The following is a 19,099-nucleotide window of genomic DNA, read 5'->3' as shown; positions in this document are numbered from 1 at the left end:
GGAGCTATTCCGCTAGGCATGTGGGACTTGTGGATGGAGCCCTTAATTCGCTTAACCAGGATTCACGGGTGGTAAATCTGTTGAAATCAGAGCACTACATTTTGGCCACCGATCCTAGGTTTAAAGCCTACGTTGTATCTCTCTTTCCGGCAGACACAAGTCTGCACATGTTCAAAGACCTGCTGGTGAGACACTTGTCAAGTCAAGCGGAACGTGACCCATCAACAGCTCCTCCTTCACATTCTCCCGCAACTGGGGCTGCAAGGAAAAGGCTAAGAATTCCGAGCCCACCCGTTGGCGGTGATGCAGGGCAGTCTGGAGCGAGTGCTGACATCTGGTCTGGACTGAAGGACCTGCCAACGATTACTGACATGTTGTCTACTGTCACTGCATATGTTTCTGTCACCATTGAAAGAATGGTGGAGGATTATATGAGTGACCGCATCCAAGTAGGCACGTCAGACGTACGTATACTGGCAGGAAAAAGAGGCAATTGGGAGGCCCTTGCACAAACTGGCTATATTTTACCTAAATTGCCCCCTCTCCAGTGTGTACTCTAAAAGAGTGTTTAGTGCAGCCGGTCACCTTGTCAGCAATCGGCGTACAAGGTTACTTCCAGAAAATGTGGAGAAGATGATGTTCATCAAAATGAATTATAATCAATTCCTCCGTGGAGACATTCACCAGCAATTGCCTCCAAAAAGTACACAGGGACCTGAGATGGTGGATTTCAGTGAGGATGAATTAATAATCTGTGAGGAGGGGGATGTACACAGTGAAAGAGGTGAGGAATCGGAGGATGAGGAGGAGGTGGACATCTTGCCTTTGTAGAGCCAGTTTGTGCTTTTGATTGCTTCTTTTTTGGTGAGGGCCCAAACCAACCAGTCATTTTAGCCACAGTCGTGTGGCAGACCCTGTCGCTGAAATGATGGGTTTGTTAAAGTGTGCATGTCCTGTTTATACAACATAAGGGTGGGTGGGAGGGCACATCTCTAATATATATATATATATATATATATATATATATATATATACACAGTATCTCAGAAATGCCATATAAACAGTGATAACCAGTATATATGCACAAAAATTTATGATTTCCTTCATTTCAAATCAAGGAGGTAACGTCGGCGTATCTAAATATATTTTGGGGTAAAAGGTAAAAAAGTTCCCTGACCCCTGCATTAACACTATATCATACCTCCCAACTTTTCATCTCCATAAAGAGGGACACACGCGCGGCGAAGCTGCGCACACTCCCGGAAAAGGGCGTGGCCTAAGAAAAGTGGGCATGGCTTCACGGAGGACCTGCAATCGCGAGCCACGCCCCAGTTTTCATCACTGAGGGGGCATGCCCTGTGCTTTGTGAGCTGCTGGTATGCCCCCTTCCCCTCTGACTCCAGTGAATAGACGCTGTGCGCTTGCGCACAGCGTCTATTCACCGCTGCACTGCTAAGCAGGGCAGCGAGAGACAAAGTCTCCCAACTGCCCCCCACCCCCACCATGGGACACTGCTGCCCGCGGGTGGGACAGCGGGACAGTCCCCCAAAAAACGGGACTGTCCCACGAAAATCGGGACAGTTGGAAGGTATGCTATATGAAGTGATATATCCCGGTCCTTGGAGACGACATATCCCAGCTCCAGCCTGCCGTGTTCAGTGACCCAGGCTGGACCAGGATTTTGGAATGAAAGGGGTATAAGTTTTTACTACAAATATCACATATTTAAAAGAACAATTTGCCATTGCCAGAATAGGGCTTACAGGATATGCAATGCTTCAAGGATTTCTTAGAATCCTACACTCCCACACTCAGTGTTCCCAGAACTTCAGCAGCAGAACATCTGAGTTTTAAGTTGTGCGGCTGCTATATCAACCATAGAAGGCGGAAAGATTAAAAAAAGTACAAATTATATAAGATTATAGATGCATTAACTACAAATAAACACATTATACTAAGAGGCTCCTGCTCACAAGACTTTGCTTGCAAAAGCATGACGGAGCAAGGGATTTAGGGTCACTGAAAGGTTGTACTGAACAACGCTTGGAAAATGAACGCTAATGAAAAACTAATACTGGAAACTAAAGCTGTCAATAAAATAGGAGAGGGACTCCCTGGGAACTCCAAAATGTAACCCTCCTCTAAAGAAACCAGATACTAGGGGCTGGAATCACTCCCCTCTCCCCCCCCAAAAAAGAGAGGAATGCACTTTCTCTCCAGTAATTTTTTTTCTTCTTTAACCAACAGAACAGTTTACTTCATTTGTGACTATTTTGCTTTCCTGCTAAATTTCTGGACTCTTCCTATTTTATTTAATGTATATGTTTTTCTTTATTCCCTGGCTGTCTCAGACATGCAATGTGTGCAGAGAGATTGGATTACAAATATTTCCTTTTTTATCCAGTTCCTTTACATTTTAACTCCTTGCCACAGTGAGAGCTCCCAGCAGACTGAATTGCACTTTCTGCACAACAGGCAAGGTCAGTGACTACCCATCCAGTGTCCCCCAAGCTCCTGTGCTTATTATTGGATTGCCTTAATTGTGAACATACTGTTTCGGGTGTGAAATAATATTGTTGTTTGAACTTTTTTATTTAGCCGTTGCGTAACGATTACTGTGTTATTTAAAACCGACCAACAGCTTATTTATTGCTAATGTTGCTTCATTTTAAAATAATATCCAACAGACAAATGTTATTTGTTTATTCAGCTAGAGTGTAAATATTTACTATAGCACTTTGCAATTAAATAAATAAATAAACATATAGGGGTGTATTCAATTTAAGTCGGAACTGTCGTCTTGTTGGAAAGACGGCAGTTTCCGACTTTTTTTAGGTCGAACAGTGTTCCGATCTATTCAATTGGGCTGCCATTTTTTCCGACAGGTCGGCAATTCCGACTTGTTGTCCATCGGAAAGGATCCGACATGCATTGAATAGACCCCCAAATGTTCATTTATCTTAGCTTTTGTGCTATATTTCTCACTGTATTTGTAATCGTTAGTTTTTTTTCTCAGTACTGCTAATGGTATTTCACTTAATTTTCTTTTAGTAATCTTTTTCCAGACCACATACTGTATGTAAAGTGGTGGAAAACCGCTAATGTTATTTCCCTGTTAGAGTTTATCGTTTAATAATAGATAGCAACAAATGATCATTTGTTTTTCATTGCTTTGACCTATCTCTTACCTTTCTGTCTAGTCATGCAATCCTCACTAAGACAAGCCCAGTAGCACTATAGTATATAATGATACATGAGCTACAGTATGTTTTCCATTATGTCTGGTAATTGTATTTATCTAATTAAATCTATACCTGAAACATAGACATCAACCTGACTCATTTTATTGTGGGATATTTTCTCCTCATTCTGGGCTGAGCTGATGAATCAGTGTCTGACAAGCGTTTGATATGAATGAATTCATTCATTCATTGAGTGTTAGTAAGATTAGTCAGATAATCACTGGCAAACATAGAGCAGAAGATAATATTCTGGATATGGTTAAGGCCACACAGGTTAGAACGTCACAATTTTCTGACCAGGAAACTGCAATGTTCTGAGATAAGGATACCCAGAAAGCGCTCAGTCATGTGACCTGGAGACTCTGTTCCGCTGCCATAACATAGCAGTTCTGCTATAGAACATCACATTCAGCATTGTGGTAGCAGAATCTCGATATAGGGGTCTATTCATGAAGCAGTGGAAAGAGGGGAGAAGTGAGCCAGTGGAGAAGTTGCCCATGGCAACCTACTGTATCAGCTTTGAAGTAACATTTATCAAGTGCATTCTATAAAATTATACAGAGCAGCTGATTGGTTGCCATGGGCAACTTCTACACTGGCTCACTTCCCAACTCTTTTCTCTGCTTCATGAATAGACCCCATGTGACAGTACAAACACTGTACACCACTTTCATGTTACTAGCGTGAGCTTATTTCGCCAAATACAGTCTTCGCTTAGAAAGTCACCGTTTCTTTGATAGAATATGTGGAAGTCTGACATGTCCATATGACCTTGGCTTTAAATGGGTCAGGTTGAAATCTCTGATGAAATAACTGCTGTTTTAGTTCTACTGGCCTGATTCCGAGTCACATGTAATGTGAATGCAATTCCATTGCAAACTGCGAGCTAAAGTGACTGTACGTTCGAATTCGGAGTTGTATGCATGTATGGCCCCCAATCCTCTGTCCACGAAAGCAGCTGTCATCGGTAACATTGGCAGCTAAAGGTAGCCGATACTAGGTGTAGAACATGCAACTGAATTTGGCGTGCATTGTACAGCATAGGGCACTACAGGCCCAAAACATACCCCAAAAATGATTATCTTGCAAGGGTTCACATTGTTGCTGTCCAACTGCCACCGAGATATGCCCATGTAGCAGCTGCAGAAAAACGTCTGAGATGGTTATGACTCTGAATCAGACGCGCAGATGTGTATGTAGCATGTAATGCATGCACAGTATGACAAAAATTGCTAGATGCGGCCAGTGTAGGACTGGGGCAAGAAGGGCCCACCGGAGGAATGCAGATAAGGTAAATGGGTGTGACCAGCCTCCAGAGGGGGTGTGGCCAGCCACCACAGAGATTTGGACAACCATTAGAGAGTACATGGCCTGAGGGCCAGATGCATCATTGCTTGGAAAGTGATTAAATGGAGAGTGAAAAGTACCAGCCAATCAGCTCCTATCTGCCATTTTTCAAACAGAGCATGTGACATGTCAGTTAGGAGCTGATTGGCTGGTACTTTTCACTCTCCATTGTATCACTTTCCAAGCAATGATGCATCTAGCCCAAAGTCTCTTAATAAATATATAGAAAATACAGATTGTGTCTGTATGATAATAATATGATTAGTAAGAGCAATGCCCTGTAAAAAATGCATTATAGTCCTGTGCATTATAATGTACAGTATCTAGGGTGGACAATCCTGGGCCATTTTTTTCAATCCCGGGTATCGGGATTAAAAAATGGTCAATTCCAGGATTGCAGGGATTGGCTTTTTCATATGTCCCCCCCCCCCCCTCTTCCCACCCCGCACCGCCCCTCCCGCCCCACACGCATAACTCACCATACAAGGGGGGCAGGAGAGTGGGACACATCCTGCGGGCTCGGCGGCGTACGGCTGACTGTGCAGCGTGACCTGTGACTGCACGTCACGCTGCGCAGAGGGAGCCGGGCAGCGTCTGAGTGTCCTGAGGAAGCTAAACGCTGCCCGGCTTTAAAAACACAAAGGCCTGCATGATCACTCAATCCCCCGGGATTGGAGCTTCCAATCCCGGGATTGGAGCTTCCAATCCCGGGATTGAATCCCGGATGATTTTTGGCCTAAATCCCTGGATCCCGCCGATCCCGGGATTGGCCACCCTAAAAGTAACATAAGTATAATGTATAATTCAAGTGCACAGTCTGGAACCTGAGCAAGATTTTAAGTATGTCCATTGTCCATGCATAAGCACAGGTGACTTCATTAGTTGGGAAACCAACAGTATAATAAATGGCATTCAACAATGGAAATAATAAAGATAATTATGAAGAGTATATTCTGCTATGGGCCCGATCCAGACCTAATCGCTATTGTGTGAAATCGCACAGCGTCCGATTATTGAATGACTGCGCATGTGTATGAACCGCAATGCGCAGGTGCGTCACCAAACAGCGATGAAATGGTGCAAAAATTTTGATCGCAAGGCGTTTGCAAGGTGATTGTGAGAGAGTAAGTTTGTGGATGGTAACTGGCTGTTTTCTGGGAGTGTCAGGAAAAACTCAGACGTGCCCAAGTGTTTTCAGGGAGGGTGTGTGACGTCCGCTCTGGCCCTGATCAGCCTGTTTCTATCACGCTGTAGGAGTAAGCCTTGGGCTACGCACACACTGCACAGACTGGAAAAATTATTAGATGGTGAGAGAGTTGTGAATGGATTTGCAGATGTACGCTGTCTGGCGGAATTTTCGCACGGCGTACACATGCATTCGCACACTTGCACGGAGCGGGTTTTCACTCTCTCTGGGCGGTGACTATCTGATCGCAGACCTCTGCAAAATTGCAGCACAGCAATCAGATCTGAATTCAGTAGCGGCTCTTGCCACGGGCAAGCAGGCTTTTTGCCCGGGGCGCCGCTACCCCGAGGGCGCCGTCGTGGCAAGAGCCGCTACACCTGACCCCCTCTTCCCACCTGCAGCCAGCGTTACTGACTGATGCTAGAGGTCATAATTGACCTCTAGTGTCAGTGTGGTGCTGCTATGGAAGAGACGTCATGACAGGGCACTACTACAGGGGGCACTACTACAGGGGGAACAGCTACTGGGGGCAAATCAACTGGAGGCAAATCTACTGGGGCACAGCTACAGGGGGCACAGCTACTGTGGGCAAATCTACTGGGGGCAACTCTACAGGGGGCACAGCTACTGGGGGGCACAAGTACAGGGGTATAACTGTGGCCATGCCCCTTCCCTACGAAGAAGTCATGCCCCTATTTTTGACTGCGCGCCTTCGGCCCTGTCTGAATTAGGCCCTATATCAGGTACATGGGCGATTTTATGGACAATACAGTAGTAGTAATCTCTAGTTTTAAATAGAGATGTGCACTTGAAAATTTTCGGGTTTTGTGTTTTGGTTTTGGGTTCGGTTCCGCGGCCGTGTTTTGGGTTCGACCGCGTTTTGGCAAAACCTCACCGAATTTTTTTTGTCGGATTTGGGTGTGTTTTGGATTCGGGTGTTTTTTTCAAAAAACACTAAAAAACAGCTTAAATCATAGAATTTGGGGGTCATTTTGATCCCAAAGTATTATTAACCTCAAAAACCATAATTTACACTCATTTTCAGTCTATTCTGAATACCTCACACCTCACAATATTATTTTTAGTCCTAAAATTTGCACCGAGGTCGCTGGATGACTAAGCTAAGCGACCCTAGTGGCCGACACAAACACCTGGCCCATCTAGGAGTGGCACTGCAGTGTCACGCAGGATGGCCCTTCCAAAAAACCCTCCCCAAACAGCACATGACGCAAAGAAAAAAAGAGGCGCAATGAGGTAGCTGTGTGAGTAAGATAAGCGACCCTAGTGGCCGACACAAACACCTGGCCCATCTAGGAGTGTCACTGCAGTGTCACGCAGGATGGCCCTTCCAAAAAACCCTCCCCAAACAGCACATGACGCAAAGAAAAAAAGAGGCGCAATGAGGTAGCTGTGTGAGTAAGATAAGCGACCCTAGTGGCCGACACAAACACCGGGCCCATCTAGGAGTGGCACTGCAGTGTCACGCAGGATGTCCCTTCCAAAAAACCCTCCCCAAACAGCACATGACGCAAAGAAAAAAAGAGGCGCAATGAGGTAGCTGTGTGAGTAAGATAAGCGACCCTAGTGGCCGACACAAACACCGGGCCCATCTAGGAGTGGCACTGCAGTGTCACGCAGGATGTCCCTTCCAAAAAACCCTCCCCAAACAGCACATGACGCAAAGAAAAAAAGAGGCGCAATGGGGTAGCTGTGTGAGTAAGATAAGCGACCCTAGTGGCCGACACAAACACCGGGCCCATCTAGGAGTGGCACTGCAGTGTCACGCAGGATGGCCCTTCCAAAAAACCCTCCCCAAACAGCACATGACGCAAAGAAAAAAAGAGGCGCAATGAGGTAGCTGTGTGAGTAAGATAAGCGACCCTAGTGGCCGACACAAACACCGGGCCCATCTAGGAGTGGCACTGCAGTGTCACGCAGGATGTCCCTTCCAAAAAACCCTCCCCAAACAGCACATGACGCAAAGAAAAAAAGAGGCGCAATGAGGTAGCTGTGTGAGTAAGATAAGCGACCCTAGTGGCCGACACAAACACCGGGCCCATCTAGGAGTGGCACTGCAGTGTCACGCAGGATGGCCCTTCCAAAAAATACTCCCCAAACAGCACATGACGCAAAGAAAAATTAAAGAAAAAAGAGGTGCAAGATGGAATTGTCCTTGGGCCCTCCCACCCACCCTTATGTTGTATAAACAGGACATGCACACTTTAACCAACCCATCATTTCAGTGACAGGGTCTGCCACACGACTGTGACTGAAATGACGGGTTGGTTTGGACCCCCACCAAAAAAGAAGCAATTAATCTCTCCTTGCACAAACTGGCTCTACAGAGGCAAGATGTCCACCTCATCATCATCCTCTGATATATATCACCGTGTACATCCCCCTCCTCACAGATTATCAATTCGTCCCCACTGGAATCCACCATCTCAGCTCCCTGTGTACTTTGTGGAGGCAATTGCTGCTGGTCAATGTCTCCACGGAGGAATTGATTATAATTAATTTTAATGAACATCATCTTCTCCACATTTTCTGGATGTAACCTCGTACGCCGATTGCTGACAAGGTGAGCGGCGGCACTAAACACTCTTTCGGAGTACACACTTGTGGGAGGGCAACTTAGGTAGAATAAAGCCAGTTTGTGCAAGGGCCTCCAAATTGCCTCTTTTTCCTGCCAGTATAAGTACGGACTGTGTGACGTGCCTACTTGGATGCGGTCACTCATATAATCCTCCACCATTCTTTCAATGGTGAGAGAATCATATGCAGTGACAGTAGACGACATGTCCGTAATCGTTGTCAGGTCCTTCAGTCCGGACCAGATGTCAGCATCAGCAGTCGCTCCAGACTGCCCTGCATCACCGCCAGCGGGTGGGCTCGGAATTCTGAGCCTTTTCCTCGCACCCCCAGTTGCGGGAGAATGTGAAGGAGGAGATGTTGACAGGTCGCGTTCCGCTTGACTTGACAATTTTCTCACCAGCAGGTCTTTGAACCCCAGCAGACTTGTGTCTGCCGGAAAGAGAGATCCAAGGTAGGCTTTAAATCTAGGATCGAGCATGGTGGCCAAAATGTAGTGCTCTGATTTCAACAGATTGACCACCCGTGAATCCTTGTTAAGCGAATTAAGGGCTCCATCCACAAGTCCCACATGCCTAGCGGAATCGCTCCGTGTTAGCTCCTCCTTCAATGTCTCCAGTTTCTTCTGCAAAAGCCTGATGAGGGGAATGACCTGACTCAGGCTGGCAGTGTCTGAACTGACTTCACGTGTGGCAAGTTCAAAGGGCATCAGAACCTTGCACAATGTTGAAATCATTCTCCACTGCGCTTGAGACAGGTGCATTCCACCTCCTATATCGTGCTGAATTGTATAGGCTTGAATGGCCTTTTGCTGCTCCTCCAACCTCTGAAGCATATAGAGGGTTGAATTCCACCTCGTTACCACTTCTTGCTTCAGATGATGGCAGGGCAGGTTCAGTTGTTTTTGGTGGTGCTCCAGTCTTCTGTACGTGGTGCCTGTACGCCGAAAGTGTCCCGCAATTCTTCTGGCCACCGACAGCATCTCTTGCACACCCCTGTCGTTTTTAAAAAAATTCTGCACCACCAAATTCAAGGTATGTGCAAAACATGGGACGTGCTGGAATTTGCCCAGATTTAATGCACACACAATATTGCTGGCGTTGTCCGATGCCACAAATCCACAGGAGAGTCCAATTGGGGTAAGCCATTCCGCGATGATCTTCCTCAGTTGCCGTAAGAGGTTTTCAGCTGTGTGCGTATTCTGGAAAGCGGTGATACAAAGCGTAGCCTGCCTAGGAAAGAGTTGGCGTTTGCGAGATGCTGCTACTGGTGCCGCCGCTGCTGTTCTTGCGGCGGGAGTCCATACATCTACCCAGTGGGCTGTCACAGTCATATAGTCCTGACCCTGCCCTGCTCCACTTGTCCACATGTCCGTGGTTAAGTGGACATTGGGTACAACTGCATTTTTTAGGACACTGGTGAGTCTTTTTCTGACGTCCGTGTACATTCTCGGTATCGCCTGCCTAGAGAAGTGGAACCTAGATGGTATTTGGTAACGGAGGCACACTACCTCAAGAAATTGTCTAGTTCCCTGTGAACTAACGGCGGATACCGGACGCACGTCTAACACCAACATAGTTGTCAAGGCCTCAGTTATCCGCTTTGCAGCAGGATGACTGCTGTGATATTTCATCTTCCTCGCAAAGGACTGTTGGACAGTCAATTGCTTACTGGAAGTAGTACAAGTGGGCTTACGACTTCCCCTCTGGGATGACGATCGACTCCCAGCAGCAACAACAGCAGCGCCAGCAGCAGTAGGCATTACACTCAAGGATGCATCGGAGGAATCCCAGGCAGGAGAGGACTCGTCAGAATTGCCAGTGACATGGCCTGCAGGACTATTGGCATTCCTGGGTAAGGAGGAAATTGACACTGAGGGAGTTGGTGGTGTGGTTTGCGTGAGCTTGGTTACAAGAGGAAGGGATTTACTGGTCAGTGGACTGCTTCCGCGGTCACCCAAAGTTTTTGAACTTGTCACTGACTTATTATGAATGCGCTGCAGGTGACGTATAAGGGAGGATGTTCCGAGGTGGTTAACGTCCTTACCCCTACTTATTACAGCTTGACAAAGGCAACACACGGCTTGACACCTGTTGTCCGCATTTCTGTTGAAATACTTCCACACCGAAGAGCTGATTTTTTTGGTATTTTCACCAGGCATGTCAATGGCCATATTCCTCCCACGGACAACAGGTGTCTCCCCGGGTGCCTGACTTAAACAAACCACCTCACCATCAGAATCCTCCTGGTCAATTTCCTCCCCAGCGCCAGCAACACCCATATCCTCCTCATCCTGGTGTACTTCAACACTGACATCTTCAATCTGACTATCAGGAACTGGACTGCGGGTGCTCCTTCCAGCACTTGCAGGGGGCGTGCAAATGGTGGAAGGCGCATGCTCTTCACGTCCAGTGTTGGGAAGGTCAGGCATCGCAACCGACACAATTGGAGTCGGACTCTCCTTGTGGATTTGGGATTTCGAAGAACGCACAGTTCTTTGCGGTTCTACTGCTTTTGCCATCTTGAGTCTTTTCATTTTTCTAGCGAGAGGCTGAGTGCTTCCATCCTCATGTGAAGCTGAACCACTAGCCATGAACATAGGCCAGGGCCTCAGCCGTTCCTTGCCACTCCGTGTGGTAAATGGCATATTGGCAAGTTTACGCTTCTCCTCCGACAATTTTATTTTAGGTTTTGGAGTCCTTTTTTTACTGATATTTGGTGTTTTGGATTTTACATGCTCTGTACTATGACATTGGGCATCGGCCTTGGCAGACGACGTTGCTGGCATTTCATCATCTCGGCCATGACTAGTGGCAGCAGCTTCAGCACGAGGTGGAAGTGGATCTTGATCTTTCCCTAATTTTGGAACCTCAACATTTTTGTTCTCCATATTTTAATAGGCACAACTAAAAGGCACCTCAGGTAAACAATGGAGATGGATGGATACTAGTATACTTATGGATGGACTGCCGAGTGCCGACACAGAGGTAGCTACAGCCGTGGACTACCGTACTGTGTCTGCTGCTAATATAGACTGGATGATAATGAGATGAAATCAATATATATGTATATATAATATCACTAGTACTGCAGCCGGACAGGTATATATATTTATTATGTAATGACTGATGACGGACCTGCTGGACACTGTCAGCTCAGCAGCACCGCAGACTGCTACAGTAAGCTACTATAGTAGTATGTATAAAGAAGAAAGAAAAAAAAAACCACGGGTAGGTGGTATACAATTATGGATGGACTGCCGAGTGCCGACACAGAGGTAGCTACAGCCGTGGACTACCGTACTGTGTCTGCTGATAATATAGACTGGATGATAATGAGATGAAATCAATATATATGTATATATAATATCACTAGTACTGCAGCCGGACAGGTATATATATTTATTATGTAATGACTGATGACGGACCTGCTGGACACTGTCAGCTCAGCAGCACCGCAGACTGCTACAGTAAGCTACTATAGTAGTATGTATAAAGAAGAAAGAAAGAAAAAAACCACGGGTAGGTGGTATACAATTATGGATGGACTGCCGAGTGCCGACACAGAGGTAGCTACAGCCGTGGACTACCGTACTGTGTCTGCTGATAATATAGACTGGATGATAATGAGATGAAATCAATATATATGTATATATAATATCACTAGTACTGCAGCCGGACAGGTATATATATTTATTATGTAATGACTGATGACGGACCTGCTGGACACTGTCAGCTCAGCAGCACCGCAGACTGCTACAGTAAGCTACTATAGTAGTATGTATAAAGAAGAAAGAAAAAAAAAACCACGGGTAGGTGGTATACAATTATGGATGGACTGCCGAGTGCCGACACAGAGGTAGCTACAGCCGTGGACTAACGTACTGTGTCTGCTGATAATATAGACTGGATGATAATGAGATGAAATCAATATATATGTATATATAATATCACTAGTACTGCAGCCGGACAGGTATATATATTTATTATGTAATGACTGATGACGGACCTGCTGGACACTGTCAGCTCAGCAGCACCGCAGACTGCTACAGTAAGCTACTATAGTAGTATGTATAAAGAAGAAAGAAAAAAAAAACCACGGGTAGGTGGTATACAATTATGGATGGACTGCCGAGTGCCGACACAGAGGTAGCTACAGCCGTGGACTACCGTACTGTGTCTGCTGATAATATAGACTGGATGATAATGAGATGAAATCAATATATATGTATATATAATATCACTAGTACTGCAGCCGGACAGGTATATATATTTATTATGTAATGACTGATGACGGACCTGCTGGACACTGTCAGCTCAGCAGCACCGCAGACTGCTACAGTAAGCTACTATAGTAGTATGTATAAAGAAGAAAGAAAAAAAAAAACACGGGTAGGTGGTATACAATTATGGATGGACTGCCGAGTGCCGACACAGAGGTAGCTACAGCCGTGGACTACCGTACTGTGTCTGCTGATAATATAGACTGGATGATAATGAGATGAAATCAATATATATATGTATATATAATATCACTAGTACTGCAGCCGGACAGGTATATATATTTATTATGTAATGACTGATGACGGACCTGCTGGACACTGTCAGCTCAGCAGCACCGCAGACTGCTACAGTAAGCTACTATAGTAGTATGTATAAAGAAGAAAGAAAAAAAAAACCACGGGTAGGTGGTATACAATTATGGATGGACTGCCGAGTGCCGACACAGAGGTAGCTACAGCCGTGGACTAACGTACTGTGTCTGCTGATAATATAGACTGGATGATAATGAGATGAAATCAATATATATGTATATATAATATCACTAGTACTGCAGCCGGACAGGTATATATATTTATTATGTAATGACTGATGACGGACCTGCTGGACACTGTCAGCTCAGCAGCACCGCAGACTGCTACAGTAAGCTACTATAGTAGTATGTATAAAGAAGAAAGAAAAAGAAAAAACCACGGTAGGTGGTATACAATTATGGATGGACTGCCGAGTGCCGACACAGAGGTAGCTACAGCCGTGGACTAACGTACTGTGTCTGCTGATAATATAGACTGGATGATAATGAGATGAAATCAATATATATATATATATATATAATTATATAATATCACTAGTACTGCAGCCGGACAGGTATATATATTTATTATGTAATGACTGATGACGGACCTGCTGGACACTGTCAGCTCAGCAGCACCCCAGACTGCTACAGTAAGCTACTATAGTAGTATGTATAAAGAAGAAAGAAAAAAAAAACACGGGTAGGTGGTATACAATATTATATATATATTATATACAATTATATATATATATATATATATATATATATATATATTAAACTCATAAACTGGTGGTGATTATTAAACTGGTGGTCAGGTCACTGGTCACACTATCAGCAACTTGCAAGTAGTAATCCTGAGTCCTAAGCAGACAATCACAATATATATTATACTGGTGGTCAGTGTGGTCACAAACAATGGCAGTGTGGCACTCTGGCAGCAAAAGTGTGCACTGTACGTTATATGTACTCCTGAGTCCTGAGTCCTGCTCTCAGACTCTAACTGCTCCCCACTGTCAGTGTCTCCCCCACAAGTCAGATAATACAGTCACACTATCTCTATCACTTCAGCAAGTACTAGTAGTAGTAGTACTCCTCCTAATGCTCCCCAAAATTACTACTGTGTCTCTCTCTGTCTCACTCTCTTCTCGAATCTCTATAAACGGAGAGGACGCCAGCCACGTCCTCTCCCTATGAATCTCAATGCACGTGTGAAAATGGCGGCGACGCGCGGCTCCTTATATAGAATCCGAGTCTCGCGATAGAATCCGAGCCTCGCGAGAATCCGACAGCGTGATGATGACGTTCGGGCGCGCTCGGGTTAACCGAGCAAGGCGGGAAGATCCGAGTCGCTCGGACCCGTGTAAAAAAAACTGAAGTTCGGGCGGGTTCGGATTCCGAGGAACCGAACCCGCTCATCTCTAGTTTTAAATAGGGAACATTTTATCACCATAAATAGTAGTTTTAATCCTTCTGCCCTGGTGCCTGGTAGTTATTATCTTCTCTCTGTAAACTCACCTGACCTTCTGTTACTCAGCACGGTGAAAAGTGGGGTCTGTGGTAAAGCTTCTTTTTTAATTAAAAGTCTGACATGGAGACATCATGGATCATGTGATGAGATGCTGTGTGGTCTGTGTGATGAGGTCACGGTGATGTTCTCTGTTCCGCTAGCTCAGCTTTCTCTCAGACTGTCTGCTCCCCTCTCTCACAGAGATGTCTCATCTGAGTTTACACTAGGGCCTGGCTGCCTCTCTCACTGCCTCTCAGCTGTGTTTACATCACTGACCCCGCTCCACTGGCAAGTCTGTGTTTTATTCTCAGCTGGGTATATTCCAAAGCACTTTAATGATTGCTCCCCTTATGGGTCATTGTTCCTGATGTCTTCCAGTTACAGGACTGCTCCATAGAAGGGATCCATAGCATACACAAGTGTAACATTCCCCGCACATGTGCAAGCTGATGTTCTCTGTTATCAGTCATTTCAGTGTGCAGCAGACCACACACAATGCAAGTCCAGTTGCCAAACTGAAGGATCTGTATTCATATAGACAGGCAGCACAGTTCCATAAATTCCACCAAGAAGGTATCAGTTTGAGTTCTGTATTGTGCTGTTCATCTACAGACTCGACCACCTACTGCCCTTGTAGCTATGTTAAAGCACCCAAACAAATAGGGGCTCATTCAGAGTCACATGCTGCTGCAACCGCTTTAGTGTCTTTTGCTGCAGTAGTGGCGGTGACTTGATTCTAATGCCAATATAAGCCCCTCCCCTGATGCGTCTGAATGTTGAAGGACCGAGGCGCCCACTTTCTGCGTCTTTAGACGCTACAATACAACTTGGTGAGTCTTTAGACGCAACTGTTGGTTACACCATCAAAACTTGCACAAGCACCATGCTGGCTGCAGATTCTTCATTAGAGTATGACCTCCAATGCAAGTGATTAACCACATGCCTTGTGTGGTCGCATCAAATGCAACTGCACCAGGCTGGGCTTCCCCTGACATGGTCACGTCTAGTGCGACTGGTCAGAAAGCTCCAAGTGCGGCTGCAGGAAGGGAATCTTCCTGCAGCTGCTGCTATCAGGGGGATGATGCTTCCTGGTTCCATGGTCTCTGCTTCCTGGTTCCTTCCCTCCCCCATGCCTGCAGTGCTGCTGGTCACTGCTAATCGGTGAGCCCGACAGCACCCTCCACCCCACGGCTGCAGACATAAGCTTCTGGATCCCCAGCGGCTACATAGAGTACCGGGCACCAGAAAAATGTATGTTTAATATTTATTTATTATGTAGATATATTATTATTATTTTTTAAATTGTATCAGATATAGTGTTCTTAACATAGGCATTTCTATAATGGCTGCAATGTGTGCGGGGGGGGGGGGGGGGGGGGTCTGGGGGGGGCACACCACACACACTGCACCCATGTTGTTATATACTTACCTTTCCAGAGTCCTGCAACGAGCGTTTTTTGGAAATAATATTAGCCAGTTAAGTGGTTTAAGCGTCTGAGTTATGTGACACGCTTGCAACACCCCCATAACACACCACAAGTCTCAACTGCTACTGCGCCTCTGTCATACTTGCCCAGACAGGACTATTTATGTCTTTAGTCCCTGGGATGGGGAAGGGTAGGCAGTTAATGGTGGGGACAAAATGACACGAATACCATAGAGTAGCGCCACCAGGCCCCGCTCCCTTCTCGCGGACCGCGGATTCCGATATTATACTCCCCAAATGCCCATATCACTAGGAAGTGGCCGGCATGCAGGAGGAGTGTCCATTCTTCCAGGGGTGTGGAGGACTACCCAAAAAATGGGGAGTCTCCCACAGGTTTCGGAAGAGTAGACAAGTATGGCCGCTGTGTTTGCCCTACGGGATGCTGCACCATTTGTCTGAATATCAGAATGAGGCCCATAATGAGCAAACCTATATATAATACCTGACAGAACAATAATACCAATAGTTAAAAACATATAATAGCCATCATTATTACATAATAAAATAAATAAACAATATGTAATAATGATGGCTGTAATAATGATGGCTATTATATGTTTTTAACTATTGGTATTATTGTTGTTTTTACTTTTATATTATGGACTCTATCTTGGGACTTTATGCTTATGGACAACTGTGTGAAAAATGTCATCTCAATGGATCTATCCTTTCATTTTTTCCGCTCACGATTTACGGAGTGCACTTCCGGGCAAATGGAACGCAAGTGACGTATTTCCGCCCGAGGTGGAACGCACTATGGACATCCGCTTTGATGTGGAACGCATGTGCAACTTCCGGATCCAACGGCGCATGCGCGATAGGGCGCGAATGATGGATGCCGTCTTAATGGGACACAGGTGTTCGTTGTATGGGGAGGTATAAGTAAGGCTCTAATGAGAGAGGAACTTACACTTCTGACGAAGGACTATAAGGTCAGAAACGCGTTGTGTTCCTCTTCCATACACTTGATCTACAAGGACCCGACGGCTGAACGTGGTAAACTACTCTCTGTGTGGACCCTCTTATCCGGACTGAGGGATCACTCACCTGTCTAGCTTTCCATCTTAGACCGGGATCTGAGGGTGGCTGCTACTATCTGCTAAGCTGGATACCTTGTGGAAACTTGGTTTTAAATGCTGTTTTAACTACGTTCGTTTGTAAGTGCATTGATGTATTAAATTCTTTACATGTTAAAAGGATTATTGCACTATCTCTTCTTTATGTGCCTCAAACCTCAAAACACATACTATGTGGAGGTAGTCGCACTTATTTTTTAGATTTATACATCGGTCCAGATCCTTGCCCAGATATCCTCAGCTGGATGATAAGCAGTTTGCCGTGTGGGATCATGAAACACGCTGTTTATTAACATATGTTTGTAAGTGCATTGATTTATTTAGAGACTACCCTTTGTAAAAGGACTACTACACTATCTCTTGTATTCTTTGTGCTCTACCTCAAACACATGATATGTGGAGGTAGTCACGTTGTGTCTTTCTAGATTCCTATTAAGAAAGGTGAAATAAGAAAATTTGAGTCTAGATTGCAAGCCTGCTCTCTCTGGAAATAGCGGGGTGATTATACTTATATTTTAAAGCTCCTATTGTGGTGTACTATTTTTAACCTCTGAGCGCCTTGTGTATGCGTGCTTTTCTACTTCTATATATGTGGACAAGTGGAGCAGGGCAGACTCAGGACTATATGACTGTGACAGCCCACTGGGTAGATGTATTGACTCCCGCCGCAAGAACAGCAGCGGCGGCACCAGTAGCAGCATCTCGCAAACGCCAACTCTTTCCTAGGCAGGCTACGCTTTGTATCACCGCTTTCCAGAATACGCACACAGCTAAAAAACCTCTTACGGCAACTGAGGAAGATCATCGCAGAATGGCTTACCCCAATTGGACTCTCCTGTGGATTTGTGGCATCGGACAACGCCAGCAATATTGTGTGTGCATTAAATATGGGCAAATTCCAGCACGTCCCATGTTTTGCACATACCTTGAATTTGGTGGTGCAGAATTATTTAAAAAACGAGAGGGGCGTGCAAGAGATGCTGTCGGTGGCCAGAAGAATTGTGGGACACTTTCGGCGTACAGGCACCACGTACAGAAGACTGGAGCAACACCAAAAACGCCTGAACCTGCCCTGCCATCATCTGAAGCAAGAAGTGGTAACGAGGTGGAATTCAACCCTCTATATGCTTCAGGGGTTGGAGGAGCAGCAAAAGGCCATTCAAGCCTATACAACTGACCACGATATAGGAGGTGGAATGCAGCTGTCTCAAGCGCAGTGGAGAATGATTTCAACGTTGTGCAAGGTTCTGCAACCTTTTGAACTTGCCACACGTGAAGTCAGTTCAGACACTGCCAGCCTGAGTCAGGTCATTCCCCTCATCAGGCTTTTGCAGAAGAAGCTGGAGACATTGAAGGAGGAGCTAACACTGAGCGATTCCGCTAGGCATGTGGGACTTGTGGATGGAGCCCTTAATTCGCTTAACAAGGATTCACGGGTGGTCAATCTGTTGAAATCAGAGCACTACATTTTGGCCACCGTGCTCGATCCTAGATTTAAAACCTACGTTGTATCTCTCTTTCCGGCAGACACAAGTCTGCAGGGGTTCAAAGAACTGCTGGTGAGAAAATTGTCAAGTCAAGCGGAACGCGACCTGTCAACATCTCCTCCTTCACATTCTCCCGCAACTGGGGATGCGAGGAAAAGGCTCAGAATTCCGAGCCCACCCGCTGGCGGTGATGCAGGGCAGTCTGGAGCGACTGCTGATGCTGACATCTGGTCCGGACTGAAGGACCTGACAACGATTACGGACATGTCGTCTACTGTCACTGCATATGATTCTCTCACCATTGAAAGAATGGTGGAGGATTATATGAGTGACCGCATCCAAGTAGGCACGTCAGACAGTCTGTACGTATACTGGCAGGAAAAAGAGGCTATTTGGAGGCCCTTGCACAAACTGGCTTTATTCTACCTAAGTTGCCCTCCCACAAGTGTGTACTCCGAAAAGAGTGTTTAGTGCCGCCGCTCACCTTGTCAGCAATCGGCGTACGAGGTTACTTCCAGAAAATGTGGAGAAGATGATGTTCATTAAAATGAATTATAATCAATTCCTCCATAGAGACATTCACCAGCAGCAATTGCCTCCA

General features: G+C 45.7%; 1 protein-coding gene across 1 annotated transcript in view; it reads left to right on the top strand.

Annotated features, from left to right (window-relative positions):
• The first annotated feature begins 2,285 nt into the window (after positions 1-2,285).
• Positions 2,286-19,099, top strand: part of ADAMTS12 (ADAM metallopeptidase with thrombospondin type 1 motif 12) — a 1,230,701-nt gene continuing 1,213,887 nt past the window's right edge. Inside the window, exon 1 of the mRNA XM_063960568.1 lies at positions 2,286-2,480. Coding sequence (XP_063816638.1) covers positions 2,354-2,480 — 127 coding nt within the window. The 5' untranslated portion in view covers positions 2,286-2,353. The remainder of the gene's footprint in view (positions 2,481-19,099) is intronic.

Source organism: Pseudophryne corroboree, chromosome 1 (genome assembly GCF_028390025.1).
Source record: "Pseudophryne corroboree isolate aPseCor3 chromosome 1, aPseCor3.hap2, whole genome shotgun sequence".
Classification (NCBI taxonomy): Eukaryota; Metazoa; Chordata; class Amphibia; order Anura; family Myobatrachidae; genus Pseudophryne; species Pseudophryne corroboree.
This window is presented reverse-complemented; position numbering and strand designations above follow the sequence as displayed.